This window comes from Ursus maritimus, unplaced genomic scaffold, assembly GCF_017311325.1.
Source record: "Ursus maritimus isolate PB19 unplaced genomic scaffold, ASM1731132v1 scaffold_13, whole genome shotgun sequence".
Lineage (NCBI taxonomy): Eukaryota > Metazoa > Chordata > Mammalia > Carnivora > Ursidae > Ursus > Ursus maritimus.
This window is the reverse complement of record NW_024423675.1, coordinates 33,406,358-33,433,011: the sequence shown is the minus strand read 5'-3', so window position 1 is coordinate 33,433,011 and position 26,654 is coordinate 33,406,358. Positions and strand designations below refer to the sequence as shown.

The 26,654-nt window shown below is 36.3% G+C and overlaps 1 protein-coding gene across 1 annotated transcript in view; it reads right to left on the bottom strand.

Moving 5' to 3' along the window:
• Window positions 1–975: 975 nt before the first annotated feature.
• Window positions 976–26,654, bottom strand: part of RNF217 (ring finger protein 217) — a 119,722-nt gene continuing 94,043 nt past the window's right edge. Inside the window, exons 4-6 of the mRNA XM_008691246.2 lie at window positions 9,112–9,313; window positions 3,277–3,348; window positions 976–1,829 (exon numbers count right to left, since the gene is read on the bottom strand). Coding sequence (XP_008689468.2) covers window positions 1,756–1,829; window positions 3,277–3,348; window positions 9,112–9,313 — 348 coding nt within the window. The 3' untranslated portion in view covers window positions 976–1,755. The remainder of the gene's footprint in view (window positions 1,830–3,276; window positions 3,349–9,111; window positions 9,314–26,654) is intronic.

The following is a 26,654-nucleotide window of genomic DNA, read 5'->3' as shown; positions in this document are numbered from 1 at the left end:
AGTCCAGCTATTCTGAGTGTTATTCAGAAAGAACGGAAGTGTGCGAGCTCACTGTCCATGCAAGTAAACTTCACTATCATGGACTTTCTAGGTCTCATAAAAATGATCAATGTTTTTCTACTTTGGAGCCCAACAAGACAAACTATCCATGTTAATGCATGTTTTATCACAGAATTTATTACCATTCAGATAAGGTTACTGACAAATAAATGCTACATCTATGCAGATAGCTAATTTTAAGAATTTGGAGACAAGTGGAAACTTCAGGCTTCTTAGCGGTCTTTACTTGCATTCTGCTGATGAACTTCCATGATGAAAACAAAGGAATAACACAGTTTAGTTGCTTGTCCTTTTCTTATTGTTAAAGACGTCTCAGTTTGGTAAAACTTCCTGAAGATATTTCCTTCATTTTTCCAAAACCTCTTTCTATGTTAGATAAACCCATGAACACAAAAAGCTTTGTTTTCACATTACCCCATCCATAAGATGAGATCAACACATTTGATAGTATTTGAGCAGTAAACATAAGAAAAACCCTTCAAAACTGTATTTTTTTTATGCAAATCTTGAGAACAGATAAGAGAAAAAAAGAGAGAAGAGGTAAGAAGGTGGGTTTTCCAATACTATCACAACTTGACCTGAAGCAGAATTATCTCTAATTACAAGTGGATTAAAAAAATTAGCAGAACAGTGATTTAAGGGCTTAAGCAGTTCTCGCTACAGCAAATTTGTTTTTTAAATTAACTAATCCTGTCTGAAGGACTTGTTCATTTAGTAAAGCATGTATGCCAAAATATAAAAAATCTGAAAAGACTGAAGGTTCTGGTCTTGAGAATTTCCTAAAAGCAACCTATCAGTTTCGTCAGTTAAAAAAGTTTGATGATCCTCGAGGTGACATTGCACACATTTCTGGTGTGTGTGCATGTATGTGAGACAGAGAGAGAGAGCAAGGAATAGAAAGGGTCAACATCAAAATAGCCTGTTGTCTACATCGACTTTAATTCAGTACATTACCAAAATATGCCCAGAAAAGAACGATCATCTTTAAATATGTCTATGAAAATATGGAAAAATAGCGTAGAGGCACAGAACTTGACAAGTACAAGGTTACTGGACCTAATTTTAATACAGATACTTACATACACACACTCACACCCCTGCACGGATACACTTCAGTAACTCATGATTCTTCTCGTTAATTTTGTTTCACTAGTTCCCTTTTGGGCACTGAGATTTTTAACAATTCTAGCATCTGAAGGATGAAGGAATTATACTGCTTGGGCCACAGATCAAAACAGGTGCATATGGTGAGCCTTTACCTTCTGCGAAGCGGCTTTGCTGGTTTGTACAGGTGGGATGGTTTCAGCTAGTCACACCGTCTCAGAAGAGGGCCTGGAAGGAGGTGCAGGTACAAAGCCCGTCCAAACAACGCTCAGGAGAGGCATGCTCAGACAATTCTGAGGATAACTGGTTCTTAATGAAAATAGTTTCTTCCAAGAACCAGTAAGAAGGTCAGAGTTATGATACAGATGTTTATAGTCTATGAAAGTGACCATTTTTTAAAAGCAGCAAACTGTATAAGGAAAGGAATCAGGATACCATGTAGGGAATGCACCGGAGCGAGAGCCACTGTGGCCTGCAGACAACCACAGGGGGACGGGACGCAGTGTTTTTCAAGACGTGAGTCTCAGATGAGTGGGCCATTCTGTGTGGCTCCTACCCGGACCGGCTTTGTTGCATGAAATCATCCGCATTTTACCAGTGCATTCCTGTCCGTGATCGCTTTCTCTGTTTTTTACAAAGGCAATAGATAGGAAATACAAATAAACCTGGGGACAAAAAAACATTAAAGCTAATTAGGAGGAGAGACATTTAGGTTTATATATTTGAAAAGTTTACACTTTCCATTTTGCAGTCATTTATTTAATTGCTATTTAGCAATGCCTGCAGATGAAGGGGGGGAGGCGCCTACGTGATGAAATGTATTTACTTCTATAAGATTTCATTCCGTGTTAGTTTTCTGTAGTTCTCTCCCCCTTTGAACAACCTCTGTGACACCAGTTTGAATATGGACTCATGTTTTCTATTCAAATATCTAATCTTAGGTTTGTCTTCCTTATTATCCCTAGTCATATCATCTGGACCCTGATAGGACACTTCAGTCCTGGGCAGGGCAGCACATTACTTAAGAACATGGGCTATAGAGCCAAATGCCAGGTTTGATTCCCAGTTCGACCACATATGAGGTCCCAGTACGCCTGATTTCCTTCAGAGTAAAATGCAAATATAACAGTATCTACTTCCTAAAGTCCTTCCTAAATTGTAAGAACTTAAATGTCAGTTACTTTATAATTTTATCTGTCCTGTACATGTAAATTACTTTCTAAATAGAAATTTACATATGAAAATTTATTCTTAAATGTCACTTTATAATTTTATCTGTCCTTACATGTAAATTACTTTCTAAATAGAAATTTACATATGAAAATTTATTCTTTTCAGAAAAGAAAAAAGAAATCCCACCTACTGTGTGGAACAGTCATCAAAGCAATCTTTATCTACAGTGTTTAATTTAAAATTCTCTAAAGCAATGGTTCTCAAAGTGTGGTCCCTGGACCGGCAGCAACTTCTCAGAACTAGAAACCCATGGGCCCTGCCCCAATATGGAATCAGAAACTGAGGGTAGTAACCAGCAATGCGTGTTTTAACCAGTCCTCAAGGTTATTCTACAGCATGCTAGAGTGTGAGAACCACTGCTTTAAAGCACATATTTCAGTATACTCGTATGAATGAAACTATACAAATCACTCATACGTTTTCTGTTTGTCAGTGCTGAAATATATGTTGGGTGTATGTTCACATTGAAGGTATCTTTTTTACTCGGGGTATCCTTTTACTAGAACAAACCAGTTATACCAGGGTACACCGGAGCCTTTTTCCTGGATGCTCCAACCTAAACTCAGAATTGGAAAATGTCTAGTCCATTAGACTCTTGCATTAAAATACTAGTTGTATTAACTTTGGTATTAAAAGGGCATTAAGAAAGTTTTATAAAACACATGAATCAAAGCCTTTATAGACTGCAGAAGCGTCACACAATACATCCTATATGAAACACACTCCTCTGAATCTATGTCGTACGCTGATTGCTTATCTAAAGCAAGCATGGAACAGGTATGTCCACTTAATAACTGACCCATATTATTACATTTACACTTGTATTCTCTCTATGGCACTCAGAAAATTCTAAGCTCAGATATGTTAAGTGTTTCTTACCGATTACAACTGCTATGGCCCCTAGTGCTAATCCCAAGACCAGGATTAGAGGTGCAACGAATAATTTTCCAGCTGGAAAACAAAAGACAAAACCACTTAGAGTCTTAAAACTAATTTATCAAACAATTTCAGCAACGCTTTTTAATACCACAGTGTATATTGTTTTTTAAGAAGTCTAATTATAATTAAGGCAATATTTCTCTTAGGAAATGGATCAGGTATAGAACAAACATACTTATGTAAATTCGTTAGTCCCACAGAAGTCCTGGGCACATTAGTCAAACATCTCATAAATCATTTAGACTTTATAACCAAAAAAATTCCAAAGTTACGGGTTCACTTTATTCTACCAGGACCATTCATCTTTGTGCTTTTCCTTTAGGTCTCTTTCATTTTTCAAGATTCTGAAAGATTAACAAAGGAGTGACACATTCTGAGTTGGCAGGAGAAAATCTAATTAGCTCACAAAATGGAAAGCTAGTAGGTGCTACAGGGGGCTTATATCTAAGCCCACATCTGAAAAAGTGATTTACTTACTTCCTGGGTCCAGAGAAAAGTAATAATATGAACACCTAGTGGACTGAACTACAGTTGGGATGTTTAAATATTGTTAGAGGGGTGCGTGGATGGCTCAGTCAGTTAAGCATCCGACTCTTGGTTTCAGCTCAGGTCGTGATCTCAGGGTCCTGGGATTGAGCCCTGCATCCTGCTCTGCGCTCAGCAAGGAATCTGCTTGAGGATTCTCTCTCTCCTACTTCTCCCCCTGTTCATGCTCTCTCTCTCTCAAATAAATAAATAATATCTTTAAAACCAGAAATAAATATTGTTAGAGAGAATTACTAATTACCAGTAAACATACAGTATATTTAAGGTTATTCAAATGAATCACTTTAATAAATTCAGAGAAAAAAAAAAAAAACTGATGTTGCCAGAAGGGAAGGGGGAGGTGGGATGGGCAAAATAGGCAAAGGGGAGAGGGCAAGACAGGTTTCTAGTTATGGGATGAATTAAGTCACAGCGATGAAAGGCACAGCATGGGGAAGAGAGTCAGTGGTACTGTAATAGCATCGTATGGTGGCAGACGGTAGCTATACTTGTGATGAACACAGCATAAGGTACAGAGAGAAACTGAGTCACAGTGTTGTACACCTGAAGCTAATTTAACATTGCGTGTCAACTACTGTAAAAAACATTTTTAAAACGTAAACTGGGAGGTCTGCATTGGTCTCATGGAAAAGATAAAATGTGAGAAAAATAAAAGGAAGCACTTATAATAAAGCTAAGTGCTGGTCAGGTTGCCAAAGGATGGCATCAACCAGCACTTTTTTTCCTAAATAAATAGCTGGGCAGTGATTATAGTAAGTGCTGGTTTCATGCAAACAGGGCACAGAGTTCCCTGAATCCCGCTCACTTTGAAAGGCCCTAGCACACATGGGAAGAGGACAGTAGTGAGTATCTTGTTGGTGTACAGTAACCTCGCCCTTAAGGCATGTGACACAAGACAGCCGCACGACCCCAGCACAACAAGAGATGAGAAGGCATGGAGGGGCTTTGCCGGTTAAGGATAAACCAGCAATACTACTCTACAAATTAAGGACAGTAATTTGGAAAAAGCAGTTACATAAAAAAAAATAGAGACATAATGCGCCATTTGTTGGAAAATTGTCAGAAAAATATTAACTTCTTTATGTGTAAGGAATGGTCTTTGGAACCATGACCAGATGGATAGAAAATACAGTCTTTAATATCTAATTTAAAAAGATGACTATTTAATGGACACAATGTCTAACCATGGCTTTTATTTATATTTTTTGCCAGTGACAAAATCCAATAAGTAATATGAAATCTTATTGAACAATGCCATTTGATACATTCTAAAAGCTATGCTTAAGAGTTTAGAATATATTGGCCTGCATATTTTACTTTTAAAAAATATTTATTTATTTATTTATTTATTTGAGAGAGAGAGAGCGGGGGGAGGGGCAGAGATAGAGAAAGACAAGCAGACTCCCTGCTGAGTGGGGAGCCCACCTCGGGGCTCAATCCCAGGACCCTGAGATCAGGACCTGAGCCGAAACCAAGAGTTGGACGCTTAAACCGACTGAGCCACCCAGGTGCCCCTGGCCTGAATATTTTAAAAGAATCTTTTTTCCTGTACCCATGGCTCAGTATATTCATTCATGTTTCCTTTTTAAATAATTAATATATTTTCAGAATAACAGTGAAACATGATTGCAAATTAACAGCACCGATTTTTTTCCCCCCAAATATCACAGAACTCGAAGAGCCAATGTGCTCTTTCTTTGGGAAGTAAAAAACTTATTTCAACCACGTAATCAATGCTTAATAAATGTTTAATTTTACTTCTGAAACTGTTTTGAGGAATTAAGCACATCCTCTCTTATTCCTATATTATTAACAATTCATTTAAAATACTATTCTCAATAGCTGAAATAAGATTCTATTATATCTGTATATATCTGACTTAAATATTCATGTACCTAACTTTCTATTCCTTTTTTTTGCTATTTTAAAATATACCTGCAAATAAACCACATCTGCAAATAAATCAGCTTAGATTTATCATATTTTAAAATGTCCTAGGGGTGCCTGGGTGGCACAGCGGTTAAGCGTCTGCCTTCAGCTCAGGGCGTGATCCCGGCGTTATGGGATTGGGCCCCACATCAGGCTCCTCCGCTATGAGCCTGCTTCTTCCTCTCCCACTCCCCCTGCTTGTGTTCCCTCTCTCGCTGGCTGTCTCTATCTCTGTCAAATAAATAAATAAAATCTTAAAAAAAAAATAAAAAATAAAATGTCCTTTACGTTACTATCCAATTTCCTCGCAAAAGAATTGCACAAAATTTCTAATTCATTCAGCAGGGTATGAAAGTCCAGCGCTGAGTATTAACAAAAAATTTTGCTAATCAATTGTTCAAAAAAAACCCTCTTTTTAATTTACATTTCTCTGCCTACTAATAGCATTGAATATTTTAAAAAATGTTTATTGGCTACTTGTATTTCTTCAATTCTAGTTCCAGTCTTCATCTTTTTTTAAAAAACTGGATATTGATTTTTGAAGGTTTTATTGCTTTTGTTCGTATAAATTATCTGCCACCTAAAAATCAGTTAAAGATCTATATTTTCTTTACTATTATACACTTTAACTTAATACTTTGAGCATTTCTATGTAATGATATGAGAATTCAGTACTTTTTCTCAGTCACTTTTATTCCCTATGCCATTCATTGAGTAATCTCCCTACTCCAACTAGGGAGATGCCCCATGTCAGGGGCTGCTAAACTCATCCTCAAATCTCTGTTCTCTCTTATTCTTTAGGAGCAGAACCGCAGATCCATAGCTGGGCACACGGTCACATGGAATGCAAACCATGTTGCCATCCTCCCCAGCTGTGAGAGCAGAACAGGCCCTTCCTCTGCCTCTGTCCAGGGACATCTGGAGGCTGCAGCCCCAAACCGACGGAGCAAACTGGATTACATCGCACAGAGACAAAGGGTGGGAGGGCTTTGCTATAATCCACCTTCTCTCTTATACGGCAGGGAGAAGCTAGGTTTGTGACTTACAGAGTCATTCCTTTTCCAGCCTTTTGTGTGGCTGGGAGAGGTGTGGACCCCCTGTTTGGAGTTATGGCCCAACATCAGTTAGAGGCCGCTGTACTAGAGGTGGGAAAGCAGGGGTGTGAGGGAGAGCTTCTCTGAAAGCCAGCTGCTCCCTACTTTGTCAGGTCGGCCCCGACACACAGGTACGTGCACACACAGTAGAAAACAGGCCCCAAAGAAAACCACTGACAGAAAGCTGACCATAAAATTTTTAAATAAAAATGGAAAAGACTGTGCAGAGAAGATATTTCTCTGCTGACACTGTTCACTGGCTGTGCATTGTACAAGCTGTTAAATAACACAATTCTATTTTATGACCCGAGAAGAAGATTCGAGTGGCCTCTAGGCAAATCAGAGGACCCAAAGGGAGTGCATCCAAAATATTACTGGGCAAATAGGGCAAGAAATAACTTCCCTTAGTTAAGAATGATTAAACCAAATTAAAAAAAGGAAAAAATGATGGTCAAATAAAAGATTATTTAAAGTAAAAAATGGAAGGAAAGATCTTGCCGCAAAATGTCATTGAAGTAGGAAAAAAAAAAAGAACAAGTAATACAGAAAATAAAAGAATTTTGTGTTTGTTGGTTGCTCTCAATATATCCAGACTTACAAATAGGTTACAGCTCAAAACTTAATTTGCAATTTAGTATTTTCATGGGAGTAATTTTATAAATGTTATAAATTCCGTAGCTATCCCACCAAAGTCTGTTTAACTAATAAGTAAATATTGGGTATACAATTATAATATATCCACCAAATAAACAGCAAATATATATATTACAAGCAAGTAAACAGGAAAACATTGAAAATAACTAAAACCAATCTTGACTATATTGAATGTTATTGGTTGTGAACAATTACATTTAATTAAAGCTCAATAAAGATATTTTTTATAGAGATCACACAAGATTTTAGAAAATTATGGCACTGGTTTCCATAAGTTAAAATGAATTATACAATATATGCCCTATCTTTTACCTAACAGAAATGCAGCATCAGCACCAGCTTTGTTCTGATTAGCCATCATATGATTCTAGTAAGGTGAGCAATTTACAATAGTAATAAAGTGATGGAGGCTAAAGAGAGATAAAAAGATTTTCATGAAGTCACTAGGCAAAAGTAGATAGAAAAGGGGAAATGTGGAAGATGTTAAAAAGTATTGCACATACATGAGAAAGACTCTTAGAGGAGGAAATATAGAAGTTTTGTGTAAAGAAAAAGAGAGGAAGAAACCTCACAGTGGATACATTCCAGAGAACTAGGGAGCTATTGGAAGAAGCAGTATCAGGTCAGAAGAACGCCGTATCACAAAGGTGGTGGCATCAGGCCAGAGCAGGAATCTGGGTTTATGTTTGCATATTTGTATGAGACCGTGTGTTGTTGAGGACAAAGAAGGGGGTAAAAACTCAATCCAAAAAGGCATTGCATTTGGATATTTAAACTTGGGTTTGCACGCAATGAGGGCATTTGATACTCATTTCATTAACTGTTAGCTATTAATATTAACTAAAAATACAACAGAACATACATACAATGGCATCAACCGTATAGATACAATAAGACTCCGGTACAGGCCTCTGAAACATAGGAATTTTTATTTATTTTATTTTTAAATTTTATTTGTTTGTTTGTTTATTGGCAGGGGGTGGGGGTGGGGAGAGACCACATGTGCTAGAGAGCAGGGAGCGGGGAGAAGAGGGAGAGGGAGAGAGAGAATCCTAAGCAGGCTCCATCTCACCACCTTGAGGTCATGACCTGAGCCAAAATCAAGAGCCTGAGGCTTAACCGACTGAGCTGCCCAGATGCCCCATAGGGATTTTCAAAACTGTATTAAAAGTCCTCCATGAAGGAATAGAGTATATGCGTACAACCTGTTGCTAGGTACTGTCAACAGAAAAATAAATGTGACGTTGTCCTCTCATCAAGTGGCTTACAATAAGACTTCATTAAAAGATTAATTTTCATTTCTGCAGTATAATTAATACTTTGTTTTCCAAACAAAACCTGTTTACTCATGTAAGTTGTGTCCTGTTAACAAAGTTAAATTCCCATTTTTCTAAACTCAAAGGTAGAGAAAATATCTTCCTCCTGTTTTTGGGTAAAGTCCCCACTGGTATACCTGACAGATGCTCAGAATTATCTTGGCTATTACATTTAAGTTCTCTTATCATTGTTTATTTCCCAGAAAGCATTCCTATAAATCATGTCCGATACTCACCACAGACCGACCCTCGCACTAATCTCCTTAGATGAGGTCTCTCTGGGAGGTAGCGATATTTGCAGCCAAATATACTGAGGTTTGATGTGTGGTCTCCAAAGAAACGGAGCTGGCGGTATCTCTCCCCACATCGATAACAAAAATTAGTGTTACATTGTGAGCAGGTCATATGGTCACATCCTTCAGTTCTCTGGATGTGGATCTGTATCAGGGACAGAGGAAAAGGCAAGGAAAAGTTATTACAATTTTTTAAAAGTGAAATCTGGCAAGTGTTATCGAACAAACAAGTTTCACCAAAACAAAAGCCTTACTTAGCATTCTTGAGGCTGTCAGTTTACTTATAATCACACTGTCCAAGGCTGTGCTTGTATCAAATAGTTAACATGCGCGAATCTCAATAACATTTCTGGTACTCAAGCTGTTGAGAAAACTCACTTATCCCTCTAGACATACACCTAACTCAATGGTCAGGAGGCAATTTAAAATGCTGCGAAAGTATATTTTGTTTATGCTATGATCAGCAAGAATGAGGTGATGTGAGGAATGAGAAGAGATGAAGAATATTCCTTAAAAGAAAGGATTATGTAAAACTCTGCGTGCATAAATAGAAAGGCACAGAACTCTTTCTTTTCTTTTCTTTTCTTTTTAAAGATTTTATTTTTAAGTAAATTGTACACCCAGCATGGGGCTCAAACTCACAACCCTGAGATCAAGAGTCACATGCTCTATGGACTGAACCAGCCAGTCACCCGGAGCAGGAGTCTTCCTTTGAGGAAGGAAATGATAGCAGCTGTAAGTGTATTCACAATACCATTTCAGTTTCCAACTCTAATGTCATTTGCAAGTATGTTTCCAGGACTGTTTATACAACATCAGCTGTTAAACTCAGCCTCTTCCTCTATTGTTTCAGTCAAGTTACATGTAAATACAGCTTCGCCCATAAAGTAACAAGGATTGCACTCATAGTCTACCAGGTACCCAGCATGAGGGTCACTGTCTCAAGCACTGAGGCCGTGTTACAATAAAGATACTATTCCTTGAGATATAATTGGATACTTGGCTCAGAATCCTTATGGACACTGTATATAAATTGGAGCCATCTTTCATTCAAGTATATGCACCCTTTGTTAGGTGAATAACCATGAAAGAGAACTTAACATTACTTCATAAAAAAAGACAAAGATTTGGTTACACTGTCTACCCCTTATGTGGTTAAAACAGGATCACCAGAAATAATCTTCCCATTTCACTACAGAGTAGGCACTGGCTACATTCAAGTTACATCCCACTCATTCTTGTTTATTTATATATTTATATATTAGTTCTTTGCTTAGAAAATTTATTTACTATGTCCCCAGTACCCTTCTGACTATTTTAAGTTTCTACCCCTGACTTTGTTTTGGGATGAGCGTGTCAGTGAGTGTTTTAATGTAATTGGGAACTTCACAATTAACATGTGAGTCAAACCTTTTCAGTGAAGCTGGGGCTGCAGTTCACAACTTTATCCAGTTTTTTTTTTTTTTTTTAAGATTTTATTTATTTATTTGACAGAGAGAGAGAGACAGCCAGCGAGAGAGGGAACACCAGCAGGGGGAGTGGGAGAGGAAGAAGCAGGCTTCCAGTGGAGCAGGGAGCCTGACGCAGGGCTCGATACGGGGCTCGATCCCAGAGCCCTGGGATCACGCCCTGAGCTGAAGGCAGATGCCTAATGACTGAGCCACCCAGGTGCCCTACAACTTTACCCAGTTTTTTAAAAGTAAATTCTACACCCAGCATGGGGCCTAAACTCATGCCCCTGAGATCAAGAGTTACATGCTCTACCACCTGAGCCAGCCAGACGCCTCAACCTTACACATTTCATTTGAAATCCTACTCTCCTTCCCTTGATACCCAACTACTTCCCTGAACCTCTGCAGCAGTACAGTTATAGATTTATATTTTTCAGAAACTTCTCAACCATTATGGAAATGAGATAAAATCATCCAGGAGAAAGAGAAGATATTTAATGTGAAAAGAAAAATTTAGAAGTTGGGAGGTAAAGAAAGTTATCCATTACAATATATAACCTTATTTCATAGTTTTTGAAAACAAAAATTATGAAATTTCCAACTCCAAATCATATGCAAGTTTTAGTGATTCAATAACCAAAATTTTGAACTTCAATTTAAAAGAACAATATTCATTTTTAGAAGGATTTCTGAGGGTGCTTTTAAAATAACAATACATAGTAATCATAGTAATGGTGAAAGTTTCATTTGATAATACACATATTTGTCAATCTATCCTCTATCCATCCATCCACCTACCTACCTACCATCCATCTATCCATCTACATATCTACCCACCATCCATCTATCCATCTACCTATCTACCTACCTACCATCCGTCCATCCATCCATCCATCCATCCATCCATCCATCCATCCACCCATCCATCTACTTACTTACCTACCTACCATTAATCCATCTACCTACTTACCTACCTACCATCATTCCATCCACCTACTTACCTATCTACCTACTGCAGAGTGTCTAGCCGACAATGACAAGTTTGAAGAAGTAATAACTAAATGAAGGGCAGCACATTGTAGGCAGCACAATGACTGGCACATAGTCTGCACTTACTAAATGACAACTGAATGAACTGAGAAAGAAAAGTGTACTAAGTGGTTGGCAGGACATTCGGTAATGAAAATCATTAGGCTGATTATAGATTAAATGTCCATTCCCTGCCAGTGATTAATTCTTGGCAGGTAAGCCTTAGCTCATAAGGAGGTTGAAAAAATCTGGGCTTTGGCTTCACGAAGCCCTGTGTTTGAATTCTGGCTCCACAAGCTGTATAAAAAGAGGTTACTTCTTGCTTCAATTTAGATAATATTACTCACATGAGTATAAAAATTTTGATAATATATATACAGTGCCTAACCCATTGTTTGGCACATACTGAGTCAGATCAATATAATATTGATTCTATCTATTCCTTTCCCTTTACCCACCTAAAATGTGAGAAATCAAATGCCTGATCAATGTAACCGCACACCCTCTGATTGCTGGGTGGTCCCCGTCCTTATGTTTTCATAATTCTTAGGTTGATGCTAAACTAGAGAGTACCTTCCTGGATAGGCAAGGACTAGTTTATTGTCAGGTGCATATGGGCATCTCTGGTCCAAGGTTACTAACAAATCCTCATTGGTCAATAGAAGCAAAACCTCCTTTTCCTGCTGTTGGCCGCTTCATCTTTTTAAATTTTACTATTTTTTTTTCTTTTACCTGACAGTCCAGTAAGAGTGAATCCATATTTCATGGGACCTGAAGATTATCTAATTTGAGGGGTCCTCTTAAAAGAGAAGAATTTAAATTACAAATACGGTTGACCCTTGAAGAACATGAGGGTTAGGGGCACTGTCGCCCCTGCAGTAAAAAATCTGCCTATAACTTTTGACTCCCCCCAAATTTACTAATAGCCTACTGTTGACCCAAAGCTTTACTGATAGCATAGTTGATTAACACGTATTTTGTATATTTTATGTATTATATGCTGTATTCTTACAATAAAGTAAGCTACAGAAAAGAAAATGTTATTAAGAAAAATCATAAGGAAAGGAAAATTTAGTTATGGTGAATCTGCACAATTCAAACCTATGGTGTTCAAGAGCCAACTGCACAAATTAGATACAAGGCCAAAGAAGGGACTTGTACAGGTGAGGTCTCTAAGGCTTAAGCTCTTTAGTTCCCTGATAATTTCTCCCCTAGTCCAGAACTTCCTCTCTGATGTGCCTGCTTCTGTGAACAATTCAGAAGAACGATTCCTGTGACCACAACCATTTTAAATTCATGGCATTTGGGAATAATAGAGGCCGAAGGTTCTGGTGGGCCCTTGAACTACTTCTGATCCTTCTTTAAACTCCTGAGCACTAGGAGAAACCGTGTTCAAAGACAACTGCTGAGCGCCTAAAATAAAGGTTACTTCATTGTCTAGTCAACTTTTGACTATATATTGTATTTGATCTTTATTTTTTAATTTTTTTGGTTTATCTTTTTTTCCCCTCTATTTGATCTTTAAATGGAAAAAAGAACACTTAACACATTTCCTGGTCACATAGCATAGTGCTGTATGTGACTTATAAAGGGAAAAGGACTAATACTTGTTTAGAGCCCATTATGTGCCAAGCATTGTACATAGATTAGCACCTTTAAGCCTCATAACCGCACCATGAGACTGGCATTCTAATTCATAACCTGATCTTGGAAAAGTAATTTGCTTGAGTGAATGGAGAAAGGATTTTGATTCATGTCTGTTTCTTTGTTAGCTAAGCAGCCTCTTATTATCAACTTAAAGATAAAAACAGGGGGTCAATAGTATCCTTTGCTAACTGACAGCACAACCTTTGCGCTAGTAAAACAAACGTGTGTGCTCTCACACACAAGCCATATCGTGAGTCTTTCTGCTTGTTTTAGCTGCTCTCTGGGCCAATTTACATTCTTCCTGTAACACAATATCAAAACTTTTTCTGACAGGAGACGTACTAAAAAGTTAAGCTTGTCACTGATGTTCACTAGGCTCAAAATTTCACATATAACTGTCACTGCCATTTTATATCTGCTTGTAACATTGCTTCATTGGGTTCTAAAATCTTTATGTGGCATATTTATTATTTCATTTAAATAGTAAAGACTGTAATTTCTAGTGTCCTGGAATAGTCTTTCTTTCTTTCTCTCTCTCTCTCTCCCTCTCTCTTTTTAAAGATTATATTGTTAAGTAATCTCTACACCCAACATTGGGCTTGACCTCACAACCCCAAGATCAAGAGTCACACGTTCTACTGACTGAGCCAGCCAGGCACCCCTTTCTTTATTGCTAAAATAATATCTGAACAGAACAGGCAACTAAAATATTGTTAGTCAAATAATCTTTCTGCACAGGGAGTGATAAAATTCTAAACTCTATAGTAACCTTGTACATTGCAGGATTATATGGTCCTAAAGATTAATTTGAATATCTTACACAAGACAGGCAATGATTTAATTATGAAAAAGTGGTTCATAATTTACCAACCTTCAAGTACACAGTGCTTCCTTTAATACTATTGTAACTATCTCTTGATTATATATATTTTACAATTTGATAATTACAGAGAAATGAACTGACACAATGCAAATTAATGTTCAATAAGAGACATTACTTTTCACATGTGCTGAGCAAGTTGTAATTTTGAACTCCTAACACTCAGGGCATAATAAATTTCATGTGCTAAATGAATGCCCTAACTATATCATTAAAGGTCATGCTTTGACAACACCATCTTTGTTTTTAGAACATAAAGCCGGAAACATGCTTTAAATTATATTTATATAAAGTACATTTTATTTCTCAATGAAGCTGTTTTTACTCGGTATTACAGCTTCAAAACATTCATCATTTTATCTCTGCTACAAAACAAATTAACTTAGCATCAAGATTCTGGTTTTACTTAAGAGAAGGAGACAAAGTATGACAGACAAGAAATTCTTCAATCTATTAGATCAAACTGACTACTCATAAAGCACAGCTGTCATTTGATTTGTTATTACTCACAGGGTTTCTTCTCTCCAGCTATAATAAGTAAGAGTGGCTGATACTTAAAAGTTGAATATTTAAACATTAAATGTTGCTAAACCTCTCTAGACTTAATAAGTCATGAGATGAAATGCTCAAAATATACCAGATACTTCTTTAAAAAGAGCTTGAGGGGTGCCTGGGTGGCTCCGTCAGTTAAGCATCTGTCTTCGGCTCAGGTCGTGACCTCAAGATCCTGGAATTGAGCCCAGCATAGGTGGGCTCCCTGCTCAGCCAGGAGTCTGCTTCTCCCTCTCCCTCTGCCCCTCCCCTAGCCAGCCCTACCCCCACTCATGCTCTTGCTCTCAAATAAATAATCTTAAAAAAAGTAAAAAGAGTTTGATATTAAGTCCACTTTAGAGTTGTTCAGAAATGACAACATGGACCTTTTTGGAGTCTATGACATTCCTCATAGGGCATATTAACACCTGTAGTAAAATATTAATTATACAAACATACATATATATATTTAGTATCTGCTGTCCCCAAGTTGTTTGTATTTTGTTTAGTAAAATGCCCACAAAGTATCTAAAAAATAGAAGTAGAATACTGCCATTAATTTTCATACAGATTCTACTTACTCATAAGGTGGAAGAATAACAATAAATGAACTGCTAAATATCTAACCTATTTCATAATTAAATCAGTACACATCCCCAGGGCACCTGGGTGGCTTAGTCTGCTGAGTATCTGACTCTTGGTTTCGGCTCAGGTCATGATCTCATGGGTCCTGGGGTGGAGCCCCGCATTGGGCTCTGTGCTCAGCGGGGAGTCCACGTGGGGGTTCTCTCCTTCGGTCCCTCCCCCCACTCATGCACACAAATTCTCTCTCTAAAATAAAATAAAAGAGATCTTAAAAAAATTCAGTACACATCTGCCTATAAGTATTTATCTCTACTTTCACCAAGAAATGAAGGCTTTTTTATTCCTTAAGCAGGAAATGATGACTAAATTAACTATTACCTATTATTGTCACCAACAAATAATTTACTCTATTTATGTTTAAAAGTATTTTTATATATATGTGTTTGCCTTACTGGCTTTTGATATCTGGAAGAATTAATTAGAAGCAACAATCATAAGGAAAGTTAAAAAACAATCCCATAAGTAATGCTCGGTTCATTACTTAGCTCACTGTACCAATTCTCCATAAAATAGGAAATTTAAAAAAATAAAATAAAATAGGAAATTTAAAAAAGCAAACATATATACATAGCCTTCAAAGATCTGATAAAAATATTATGAACCTCGAGTTCTTATCCAACTATAAAATAAATAATAGATGAGGGCAGAAATGAAAGATTTCCAGAGATGCTAAGACTCCTCTGTACCTTCTCTGGGACCACTACTTAAGGAAGCACTTTAGTAAGTGAATGAATGTGAAATTCAAGAAAAGGCCATTTAAGAACATACAAAAAATGCTATAAGAAATCTCAGAGAAAAAGCTGGAAAGCAATCAGTCCAGTTTAGAATAGGATGTCAGTTGGTTTCAAGAACATCTCCAAAAAACAACAATGGAATATATACCAAGCACTAAAATTCCTGAGGAGCTAAATATTAAATAACATGGTAATTAAAGTGGGCATTTCTACTCTCAATAGAGGAAAAGAAAAAACAATGAGAACTTTCAGGAAAAACAAAACAAAGGCACGTAAGTTCCAAATATGAGGTGTAACAAAATACGGCGCAATTGAGTAATTGACAGTGAGCAAGGACATAGAGGCATTTTTCCTAGAAGCTGTGAACTCATAGAAGACAATGTAATCTTAATTCCATAATTACATGTTCTTGATTGTGGAAACACCCAATTGGTTTTTAAATGTTAGAATCATCCTTTAGAAAAAACAGAGGTATTAAATATTATATTAGAATAGAATGTGAATGTTATTAAATTTAACAATTTTAAAACCAAGCTATAGCTTATAGAGAATGGGAAATAAGGAAGAAGTAGAAAGAACTATAGGAGGGCTATATCCACACATATCATCTAAAGTTGTTTGACTATTGAACAGATGTTTGAGTACATTATTTAAAGGTAAAAGATAATCAAAAGAAGAACTAAAGTAATAACTGCCAAAAATTGGAAGGAGAAGAAAGGAAGGGGATACATAGGTGAAATGAGTCCTCATTTCTCATATCAAACTAAAAGTGGTCACCTCTATGGTAGTAGACTACATTGCAAAAACAAGTAAGACGTTGACTGCAAAATTGTGTCTCCTGCTCTGTTAGCTTTTTGAAGCCAGTACTCTGATAACTTCAGTTGTCTTCCAATGCTCTGGTATTCTTTGTTATACAGATTTTCATATATATTTCAAGTTAAATCTTATGACTGACTCTTGATGACAAAGTCTTTTTTTATTTTTAAGATTTAATTTGAGAGAGAGAGAGAGAGAGCACGAGTAGGGGGAGGCGCAGCAGGAGAAGGAGAAGCAGACTCCCTGCTAAGCGTGGAGCCCAACTCTATGGGGCTCGATCCCAGGACCCTGAGATCATGACCTGAGCTGAAACCAAGAGTCTGCAGCCCAACTGACTGAGCTACCCAGGTGCACCAATAAACATCTTTTGAATTCTTATGGTATCTCTCAGTGGCATTTAACTGATCACTACTTCCTTCTGACCTTTGATATACTCTTCCTTCAATGCCACCTTTTTTCCAGGTTCTCTTTTCTCTCTCAGATTCCCATTTCTTCACTTATCCCTTAATTCTACCCACGACTCACCACTTTGCACATACTCTTTGGGGGATCTTTTCCATATTCAAATGGTTCCAACTTCGCTCCCCTGGATCTCATTTCTTTGCTTACAGTGTGTACCTGGGTCGTGAGCTGTAGACTCATGTAACAACTGTTTGTGGGTCATATATAACTATACGCCTTACAGCCATTACAAAGTCAAATAAGCAAAACCAAACTCATCATCATTTCATGGCCCCCTATCCCAACAACAACAAAATAAAACTAGGTTGAGCTCCTTAGGTTATCTTAGTTTATGGTATCACCATCCAATTAGACACCCAAACTAAATATTTGGTGGTTATTCTCTTCTTACATCTCACATCCACATATAATCATCAAGGTCAGACAGGTTTAGCCACAAGATATTTATCTAACCCTTCTCTTCTTCTCCAGCCTCTTGACCACTAGCTTAGCTCATACTGTCATCCCTTCCTTCTAGATGTCTACAACTACCCTCATAGAATCAATCGCAACCAACCTAAAATATAAATCGGACACCATCTCCCTGCCTACAACTCTTCAGTCTGGAGGCTAAAATCCAAGCTTCTTATCTTTGCATGCAAAACCCAGACTTCTGTTTGCTTCTACAGCCCCACCTTTCACCACTTCCTTCTGTGAACTTTACTCTCAGGGAACCACAAGGTGCTTGTGGCGTCTGCACAGAGTACACATTTCCTGGCTCTGTGCCCTTGTACTTTTCATTGTAATAATCTCACTCCTGGATACCTTTTTACCATGCCCAAGTCCATCCAATAATCCTCAACAACCTAGCTCTCCCTGGATTCTTCAAGATGAATGAATGAGCTATCCCTTTAACCATGAACCTTCTGATAATACTCTATGCAAAGCCCTACTGGAGTGCAACAGTGTTGGATCATTGTCAGTGTCATGGCTGTGTCTCCCCTTCTGTGAGTTTCATCAGAAAAAGGACCACGTTTTGCAGAGCACGTAATGGACTCTCACTAAAAGTCCTTATGAGGAGGGAAGAAAAATGGCATTTACTCACTCAACAATTTTCTATTTTGGTTGCAAAATATATCCACTATTTTATTATATTTTTTAAAAAATTTTATTTAAATTCAATTTAATTAACATATGGTATGTTATTAGTTTCAGAGATAGAATTTAGTGATTCATCAGTGCTCATCGCAATGAGTGCCCTCCTTAATGCCCATCACCCAATTACCCCATCCCCCCATCCATCTCCCCTCCAGCAACCTTCAGTTTGTTTCCTATAGTTACAAGGAGTCTCTTATGACTTGCCTCCCCCTCTGTTTTCATCTTTTCATATTTTTCCTTTCCTTCCCCTATGTTCAGCTGTTTTGTTTCTTAAATTCCAGAACACAAAAAAATATAAAAGGCATCCAAATTGGCAAAGAAGAAGTCAAACTTTCACTTTTCGCAGACAACATGATACTCTGTGTAGAAAACCCAAAAGACTCCACCAAAAACTGCTAGAACTGATACAGGAATTCAGCAAAGTCACAGGATATAAATCAATGCACAGAAGTTAGTTGCATTTTTATACACTAACAATGAGGCAGAAGATAAAAAAATCAAGGCATCTATCCCATTCACAAGTGCACCAAAAACTGTAAGATACCGGGAATAATCCAAACCGAAGAGTTAAAGGATCTGTATCCACTATTTTACATAGTGACAAGTAATATGGTGCGACGGAGAAAAAATAAAGCATTTAAAGGGGACAAATTACCTATTGAGATAGGGGAAGGTAGTTACTGAGAAGCTGAATTTTGCTGGAAGACATGAAGGGAGAGAACAGGCCATGCAGATAGCTGGGGAAAGAATATTTCAGAACAAAGGGTAGAACAAGTATGGAGACCCTGAGAGGGAAACATGCTTGATGCTTCTGAAGGAGAGCAAGGTCGGCAATGTGGCCAGAGGAAGATGAATGAAGTAGAAGGTGAGGTCAGAGCAATAACGGGGTAGAAGTGTGTCCAGAATGTGACAAGTCGTATGGTCATTATAAGCTTTTGTGCTGTGTGAGATGGGAGCCATGAAGAAGATATTTTATTTTCTGAATGAGGCACGGTTTGAAAGCCTCTGCACGTGTATTTGTAGGGGTGTGTGAAATGCTAGAGAACTGCAGGATTACCTATGAGAGCCAACATTAATACTCCAAATTCTTTCTTCAGCAACCACAGGACCACATAGCTACAGTTCAGATATTCGAGTCTACAGACATAGTTTTTGAGCTAATTTAATGTGAATGGGAGCAAATTAATAATTTTCTCTGAATCAATACATTCTTGCCTATAGCGTCCTATTATAAGATTTAAGAGAATAAAATATTTGAAGGGAAATATCATGATAAGTAAATTCCCTTAATTTCAAATTCACAATAAATTATGAATGAGCATAACTCACTTTCCCCTGCCTGCTTTTTGGTCCAGTTACTCAACCTCACTGAAACAGTTTTTACATCTTGAAATGGTGGTAATTACCCCTTTGGAGATTTAAACCAGACAACAAATGTAACTTACATACTACTGAGCCTATCATTTTATTATTATTGTGTCATACCTTAAAGTTTTATCAAAAGGCATTTAATAATTAAGATCTGGATGGCACACTGAAATCTATCATCCTCGTATCATATCTAGGGAGGACTTGATGAAACAATGTACGTATAAAACTACAATGGAGATTGACATGTAGTAAATACCATTATTATTATTATTATTATAACTGTGCCGATACCAAGGCATTTTTATGAATAAAATACAGATGGCATATCAGAATTCAGCACATCCTGTTAATAGTCTGGCATTTTTTTTAAAAAAAGAGAAGTTACTGGGGGTGCCTGGGTGGCTCAGTTGGTTAAGCATCTGCCTTTGGCTCACGTCATGATCTCAGGGTCCTGGGATCAGCTCTGCATTGAGCTCCCTGCTCAGCAGGGAGCCTGTTTGTCCCTTTCCCTCTGCCCTTCTTCCCCCTAGTAACCCCCCCCAATGCTCATGCTCTCTCTCTCTCAAATAAATAAATAAAATCTTCACGCACACACACACACAAAAAAGAAAAGTGACTGTCCTGTCACCTAGATAAAGGGAGTGTGTTAACCCTGGAATAAAATAAATGACTTATTTACCCATTAATCATAAATCACATTATATATTAGCCTATGAAAATGTATAATTTCCCAATTAATTATCTTTATTCAATGTCTTGTAAAGCATCCTAAACAGAGATGTGAGATTATTTACAAAAGAGGAAAATCAAGGTGGTCAGCTGCATGTAATCTAGTTTGTACCCACATTACACAAATGTTTATTTAAATATTTCTCTTCTCTGACATTAATTGAGAAGGTAATTTGGGGGAGGGATGTTTGAAGAATTCTCCTTCTATTTTCCAAGTTAATAAAAAGCTGACCGGGGCTCCTGGGTTGCTCAGTGGGTTAAGCGTCTGACTCTGGACTCTTGACTCTTAACTGTCTGTGTGCTTGGGCAAGCCCCCCCCGCCCCTCCCCCCCCCAGGCTCTCTCTCTCCTTCTCAAATAAGTAAATAAATCTTAAAAAAAGCTGACCATTTTGAGAAATATTAACACTAATTTAGCTTTAGAAAGCCCAGTATGCTGAGCAACATTTAACTTTTAACCGAGGGAGGGAAAAAAATGTAACAGGCAAATCCTTAGAGGTTGTGTAGGCAAATAGAGATGGCTGAATGGCTCCAAAAAGCTATGATGTAATCGTCCTTCAGTTCGCTTGTCAGATATCCCTTAGTTTTAACCACAAACTATTCCAAACATTTTAAAAACTAAAGTTAATAATGTAACAGGTATACATGGATTCAGCATCCACATGTAATAATGTTAACATAGTATAATATTTGCTTCAGAAATATTTTTGAAGAGATAACACTTCCTTTACATATGCTGCTTTCTTTATACAATTGTTTAACTTCCTGCTTGCTTTAAACTGGCCTGCCACAAATTATTGGGTAAAAGGGTCTGAAGGTGTGTCTACCTCTCTTTTGAAAGTACATTTGTGGGGCTCAGTCCGTTAAGCATCTGCCTTTGTCTCAGGTCATGATCCCTGGATCCTGGGATTGAGCCCCGCATTGGGCTCCCTGCTCTGTGAGGAGCCTGCTTCTCCCTCTCCCTCTGCCTGCTTCTCCTTTTGCTTGTGCTCTCTCTCTGTCAAATAAATAAATAAAATCTTAAAAAAAAAACAAAACCAGAAAATACATTTGTTAAAAAAATATATACTCAGAAGGCCTTTGGAAAAATGGAATTTTAACAAGTCAACACTTCACAAAGGAAAAACATGATATGGCTAACAGTCAAAATCTGGTTAAGACAAGTAATACTAATTGACTAATATTGAACCTTTTGGGAGTAACCAGAAGACTAGATCATTAATCATTTTTGCAAAGTTTTCATCCACATTCTTGAAGTCTTCATAATTGTTATCTATAATGAAGCTTATTAAAATATTAGACAATATTAGAGATTTCTAATTCTTCTTTTAAAATCTACAATTCTTCATGTCTTTAGATACATCCAAAGGGTTTTGCTATCACCTGACAACGCATTTATTAATAAATTAAATATTTTAAAATTTTCTAAAATAAACAGATTTTTTTTTACAGTATGTATTCAGCAATAAAATTGTATGTCGTAATCACTTTCTGGAAAAAAGGAAACAATAAAATAGATTACCTTATCTTTTTTAAAAATTTAGTTAGTGCTATATTACTCTACCATTAAAGAACTATAATGATATATACTTTAGAATAGTTCAAATATTTTAAGCTTTTAAATGAAAACATTAAAAACACACCATTTACACTTAAAAATGGTTACGATAGTAAATTTTTGTTTTCACCACAATACAAACAGCGCCATTTGACTCAATATTGTTTCCAAAATACTTCATTACAACTTAAATCTAAAGTATGTATGTGAAACTGCCTATAAAATGTTTACTCATTTGTTTTGTATTGTATAATCTTATGTTTCTTAATTTTTAGGTGTGCATCTCACTTTTCATTTTCTTTGGATTAGCAATTCTTTTTCTTATTAACTCAGAGTTTAATATGTAATCTGTGCTGTAAGACATAGTCTCAAATGAAATTTTACATGAAATTGAACAAATATTTTAATACCTTCAACAAAACTGAAATCCCCTACTTGTTTCAAATTTAAACTAAAAATTATCATAAACCAGACTTAGTTTTGTAGTAACTATATTCAAGAAAGACATTTTAAAATTAGCATATATTTTCTATAGGCTAAGGATTTATATAAGACAGAAAACATGTTTTTTTTAAAAAATATTTTATTTATTTATTTGACAGAGAGAGAGACAGCTAGCAAGAGAGGGAACACAAGCAAGGGGAGTGGGAGAGGAAGAAGTAGGCTCCCAGTGGTGAAGCCTGATGTGGGGCTCGATCCCAGAACGGGGATTACGCCCTGTGCTGAAGACAGATGCTCAACGACTGAGCCACCCAGGCGCCCCAGAAAACACATTTTTAAGATAAAAAATAGTGTTCACTTCAGCAGCATATATACTAAAATTTAAGATAAAAAATAGCATTGAGATGCCTGGGTGGCTCAGTTGGTTAAGTGTCTGACTCTTGATTTTGGCTCAGGTTATGGTCTCAGGGTCATGAGATTCAGCCCTAGTCAGACTCCCCATACTATGGGGAGTCTGCTCGCCTTTCCCTCGCCCTCTGCCCCTCCTTCCGCTCTGGCGCACGTGCACGTGCACATGCATACTGCCACATGCACTCTCTCTCTCTCAAATAAATAAATACATTTTTAGAAAAAGATAAAAAATAGTGTCTCATAAGTGGAGAATAGTATGAATTAAGAAGCAATGAGGTTTAAATAAAAATGGCTAGGTAAGGTTAACCTTACTATGCTATTAATTTTTATAAAAATGTCTTATAAGTAAATAACTTCCAGAAACATTTGTATATTTTTACCTTACTATAAAAAAAAACCCACTATGAATAAGCATTGTCATCATACATGGAAGAAAACTATTTCAATACTAATTCTGGTCCTCTGTCAAAGTTCAATCATAAATAATAATTTTGACTTCTCAGCATAAGTCAAATCTTTTCATAATATTATACCATATATTAAACTGTCTTTCCACTTGAGCAAACGGCATTATGGGAGACATAACATTTAAAAGCGAAACTGTTTTATTTAGAATGCTAACTAAAATAATGAATTTATAGATTATCAAACCATGTTTGGATGGGTACTGTTTACAAAAGCACAGTCATTTAACACCAATATAGACACAGAATTTTCTTGAAAAACTAGCAACAGCAAGATTAGGGAGTTCAAAAGAGACTTTTTTTATGTTTCAAGTTTTTATCTAAATTCTAATTAGTTAACATATAGTGTAATATTAGTTTCAGGAGTAGAATTTAGTGATTCATCACTTACATACAACATCCGATGCTCAACACAAGGGCCCTCCTTATTACAGCCCATCCCCCCATCTACCTCTTCTCCATCACCCCTCAGTTTGTTCTCTACAGTTAGAGTTTGTTTTATGGTTTGCTTCCCTCTCTCTTTTTTTCTTTCCCCTAAGTTCATCTCTTTTGTTTCTTAAATTCCACATATGAGTGAAAGCATATGGTATTGTCTTAGAAGAGAGACTTTTACATATATTAATTTAACATAAGGTTAGAGAAAAATTACAAATCAATGGGTAAGAGGAGAATTATATAATAAATAATTAGGTTAGATGGTCTTAATTTGGAAAAAAATTAATATAGGTATTCAATGCATGGTAAACATCAAAATAAGTTATGGTTAGATTAAAGAGTTAAAATATTTAGAAATTAAATAGTTAAAAAAAGGAAGAAAAAGAACTGTTTTATCAAACTCCTGGTTGATAGATAACTTTCTAAGCCTAGGAACAAAATATTTACAAAAGGTATGTAAATATATAAAATATGTGTATAAACATGATGTGTGTTTGTGAATCCACCCCAAAAGAAAAAGAATGGTATATTAACTAAAAATTTTAAAAATACACACACAGTTAAAAAAAAAAAAGTAAAAAAAGGAACCAACCTAAACTATCATTGATATAAAAAGAAAGTAACAGAAGATAGGAGAGAGAAGTTCCAGAAAAGGAGTTAATACTTAACAAAGAGCTCCTATAATCTGATGCAAAAAATATGCCCTAACCTGATCCATACAAATGGGCAAAGAATATGCACAGAAAACTCAAAAGGGGCATTACAAACTAAAAAGTACATGAATTTATATTCGATGTAAAAGCAAACAAGGAGATTCAAAATACAAGGACACAATATTTTTGAACTACTAAAATAGCATTTTAAAAATACTTGAAATGTAATCAGAAATGCTTATATAGATATAGGTTCTCAAATTTTTCTGGTAGAATTATAAATTGTTTCAATCTTTTAGAAAGCAAATTGGTAATATGTACCAAATGGTAAAAACATGGATATCCTTTAACCAGTGTTTCTATCTTTAGAAATATAAGCTTTTAAAGATCCAAAATTGGGGGAAAAAAGATATATTCAAGATGAATACCATCAACTCTTTACTTAGAAAACATATTTAGAATATATATATTTATAAATTTTATTTTATTTTGTTTTTTTTGAGTTGAAAAGTAATCATTTAATGTACATATTTTCACTTCGATTTCTACTATACATGGATAGCCATTTGGTTTAACTTGCTTCATATTTATTTATTTTCCAACATGCTATATTTATACATTTTAAAGGATTATTTATGAAAGCAAAGTCTTGGAGTAATATCTAAGTCTTTGAGGAATATCTCCTCATGGATTTCTAAGAATAGAAACATTTCATGGAGGAGAAGTAATTTTAAGGTCCAACAACAACAACAACAAGAACAACAACAAAATCACAGTTAAGAAAATGCAAAGATATAAAGTCGTATGCGTGAAAGAAAAGGGAAACTGAACCATTTGTATTCAAAACAAGCCCTAAAATATGACTTAAATTGACATAAAGTGTATGGAAGCAGAATCTCCCCAGAAAGTAGATTCTCTACTACACACCAGTCATGTAAACTGATTCCATGGTTCCTTGGCTCCTTTCTTTTTAGCTGTTTAAAAGTGAATTCCTTTTCAAGACCCAACATTTTAGCAATTACTTCAAAAAGCAACCAGCATGTATGCTTTCTCTTAACTGTTTATCCGCATTTGTTAAAACTGTGGGAAGTTGTTAGCGCATTTGGAAAACTCCTTACAGTTGGCTGCTTTTTCTTTCTATATATCGGAATCCATTTAATGTTAGATTGAAGGATTACAATAGCCCACGTATGTTTTTATGTATTACCTCCATTCATTCAGAATTTCCCCCATGTATAATGCTGCATTGCTCATTCAGCATACAGTCTTAGAGCCAGGCTAACTGGTAATTGTTTTCACAGCATTCTAGAGAAATATAAAGTATACTTTCAAGTAAAGTGCTACCTAGAATGACTTAACAGCACTCCTAAATTCCTTCTGGTCTTTATTTAGTTGAAACTGAGTAGCAGCTTTGAATAAACTGGAAAGGCAAGAGCAAGGGGGAAAGGCCGCATTTTCTCATTGTTCTTCAATGGATGAAAAATAAAAGTGTACTGAGCAATTGATGCAATGATCTGGAAGGACCCTAAAATCAAAAGGATAATTGTGGATGAATTTGCCTTCCACGGGGAAAACAAAGAAAGCTTTAGCTCAAAGTTCTTTAGACATCGCTTTTAAGAGAGCCAGGTCATCAAAACTATTTCAAAAATTTTTTCAACTGCTAAGAATGCAACATGTTCTTTCAGGCAATACTTTTACTTACTATATGTATAAACTTGTATGTGAACCTAATATAGTGAATCTGTGCATTATATTTATGCTTATTAATAGGCTTCAGAATATACTATACTACTTCAAGTTAGGTTTACAATGATTAATTTTTAACCCTTTTTTGAAAACTCAAAATTTATTTATCTGGTGCTGAGTCTCCAGAAAGGAATTGCAGAATTGTTCTTAGGCCCAATCTAAACTGATTTCTAAAGATTAATCTGGCAAAAGTGGAATGTGTGGTAGAGTGCACATATATATATACACACATATAGTTTTCAAAAGTGAGCATTGAGAAAAAAAACTCCAAATTTCAACAATCGCTATCCTGCAAGTATCAAATCTACAGTTTTCTGGCTGGAATTACTTGCTGATTTCTCCGTAGGT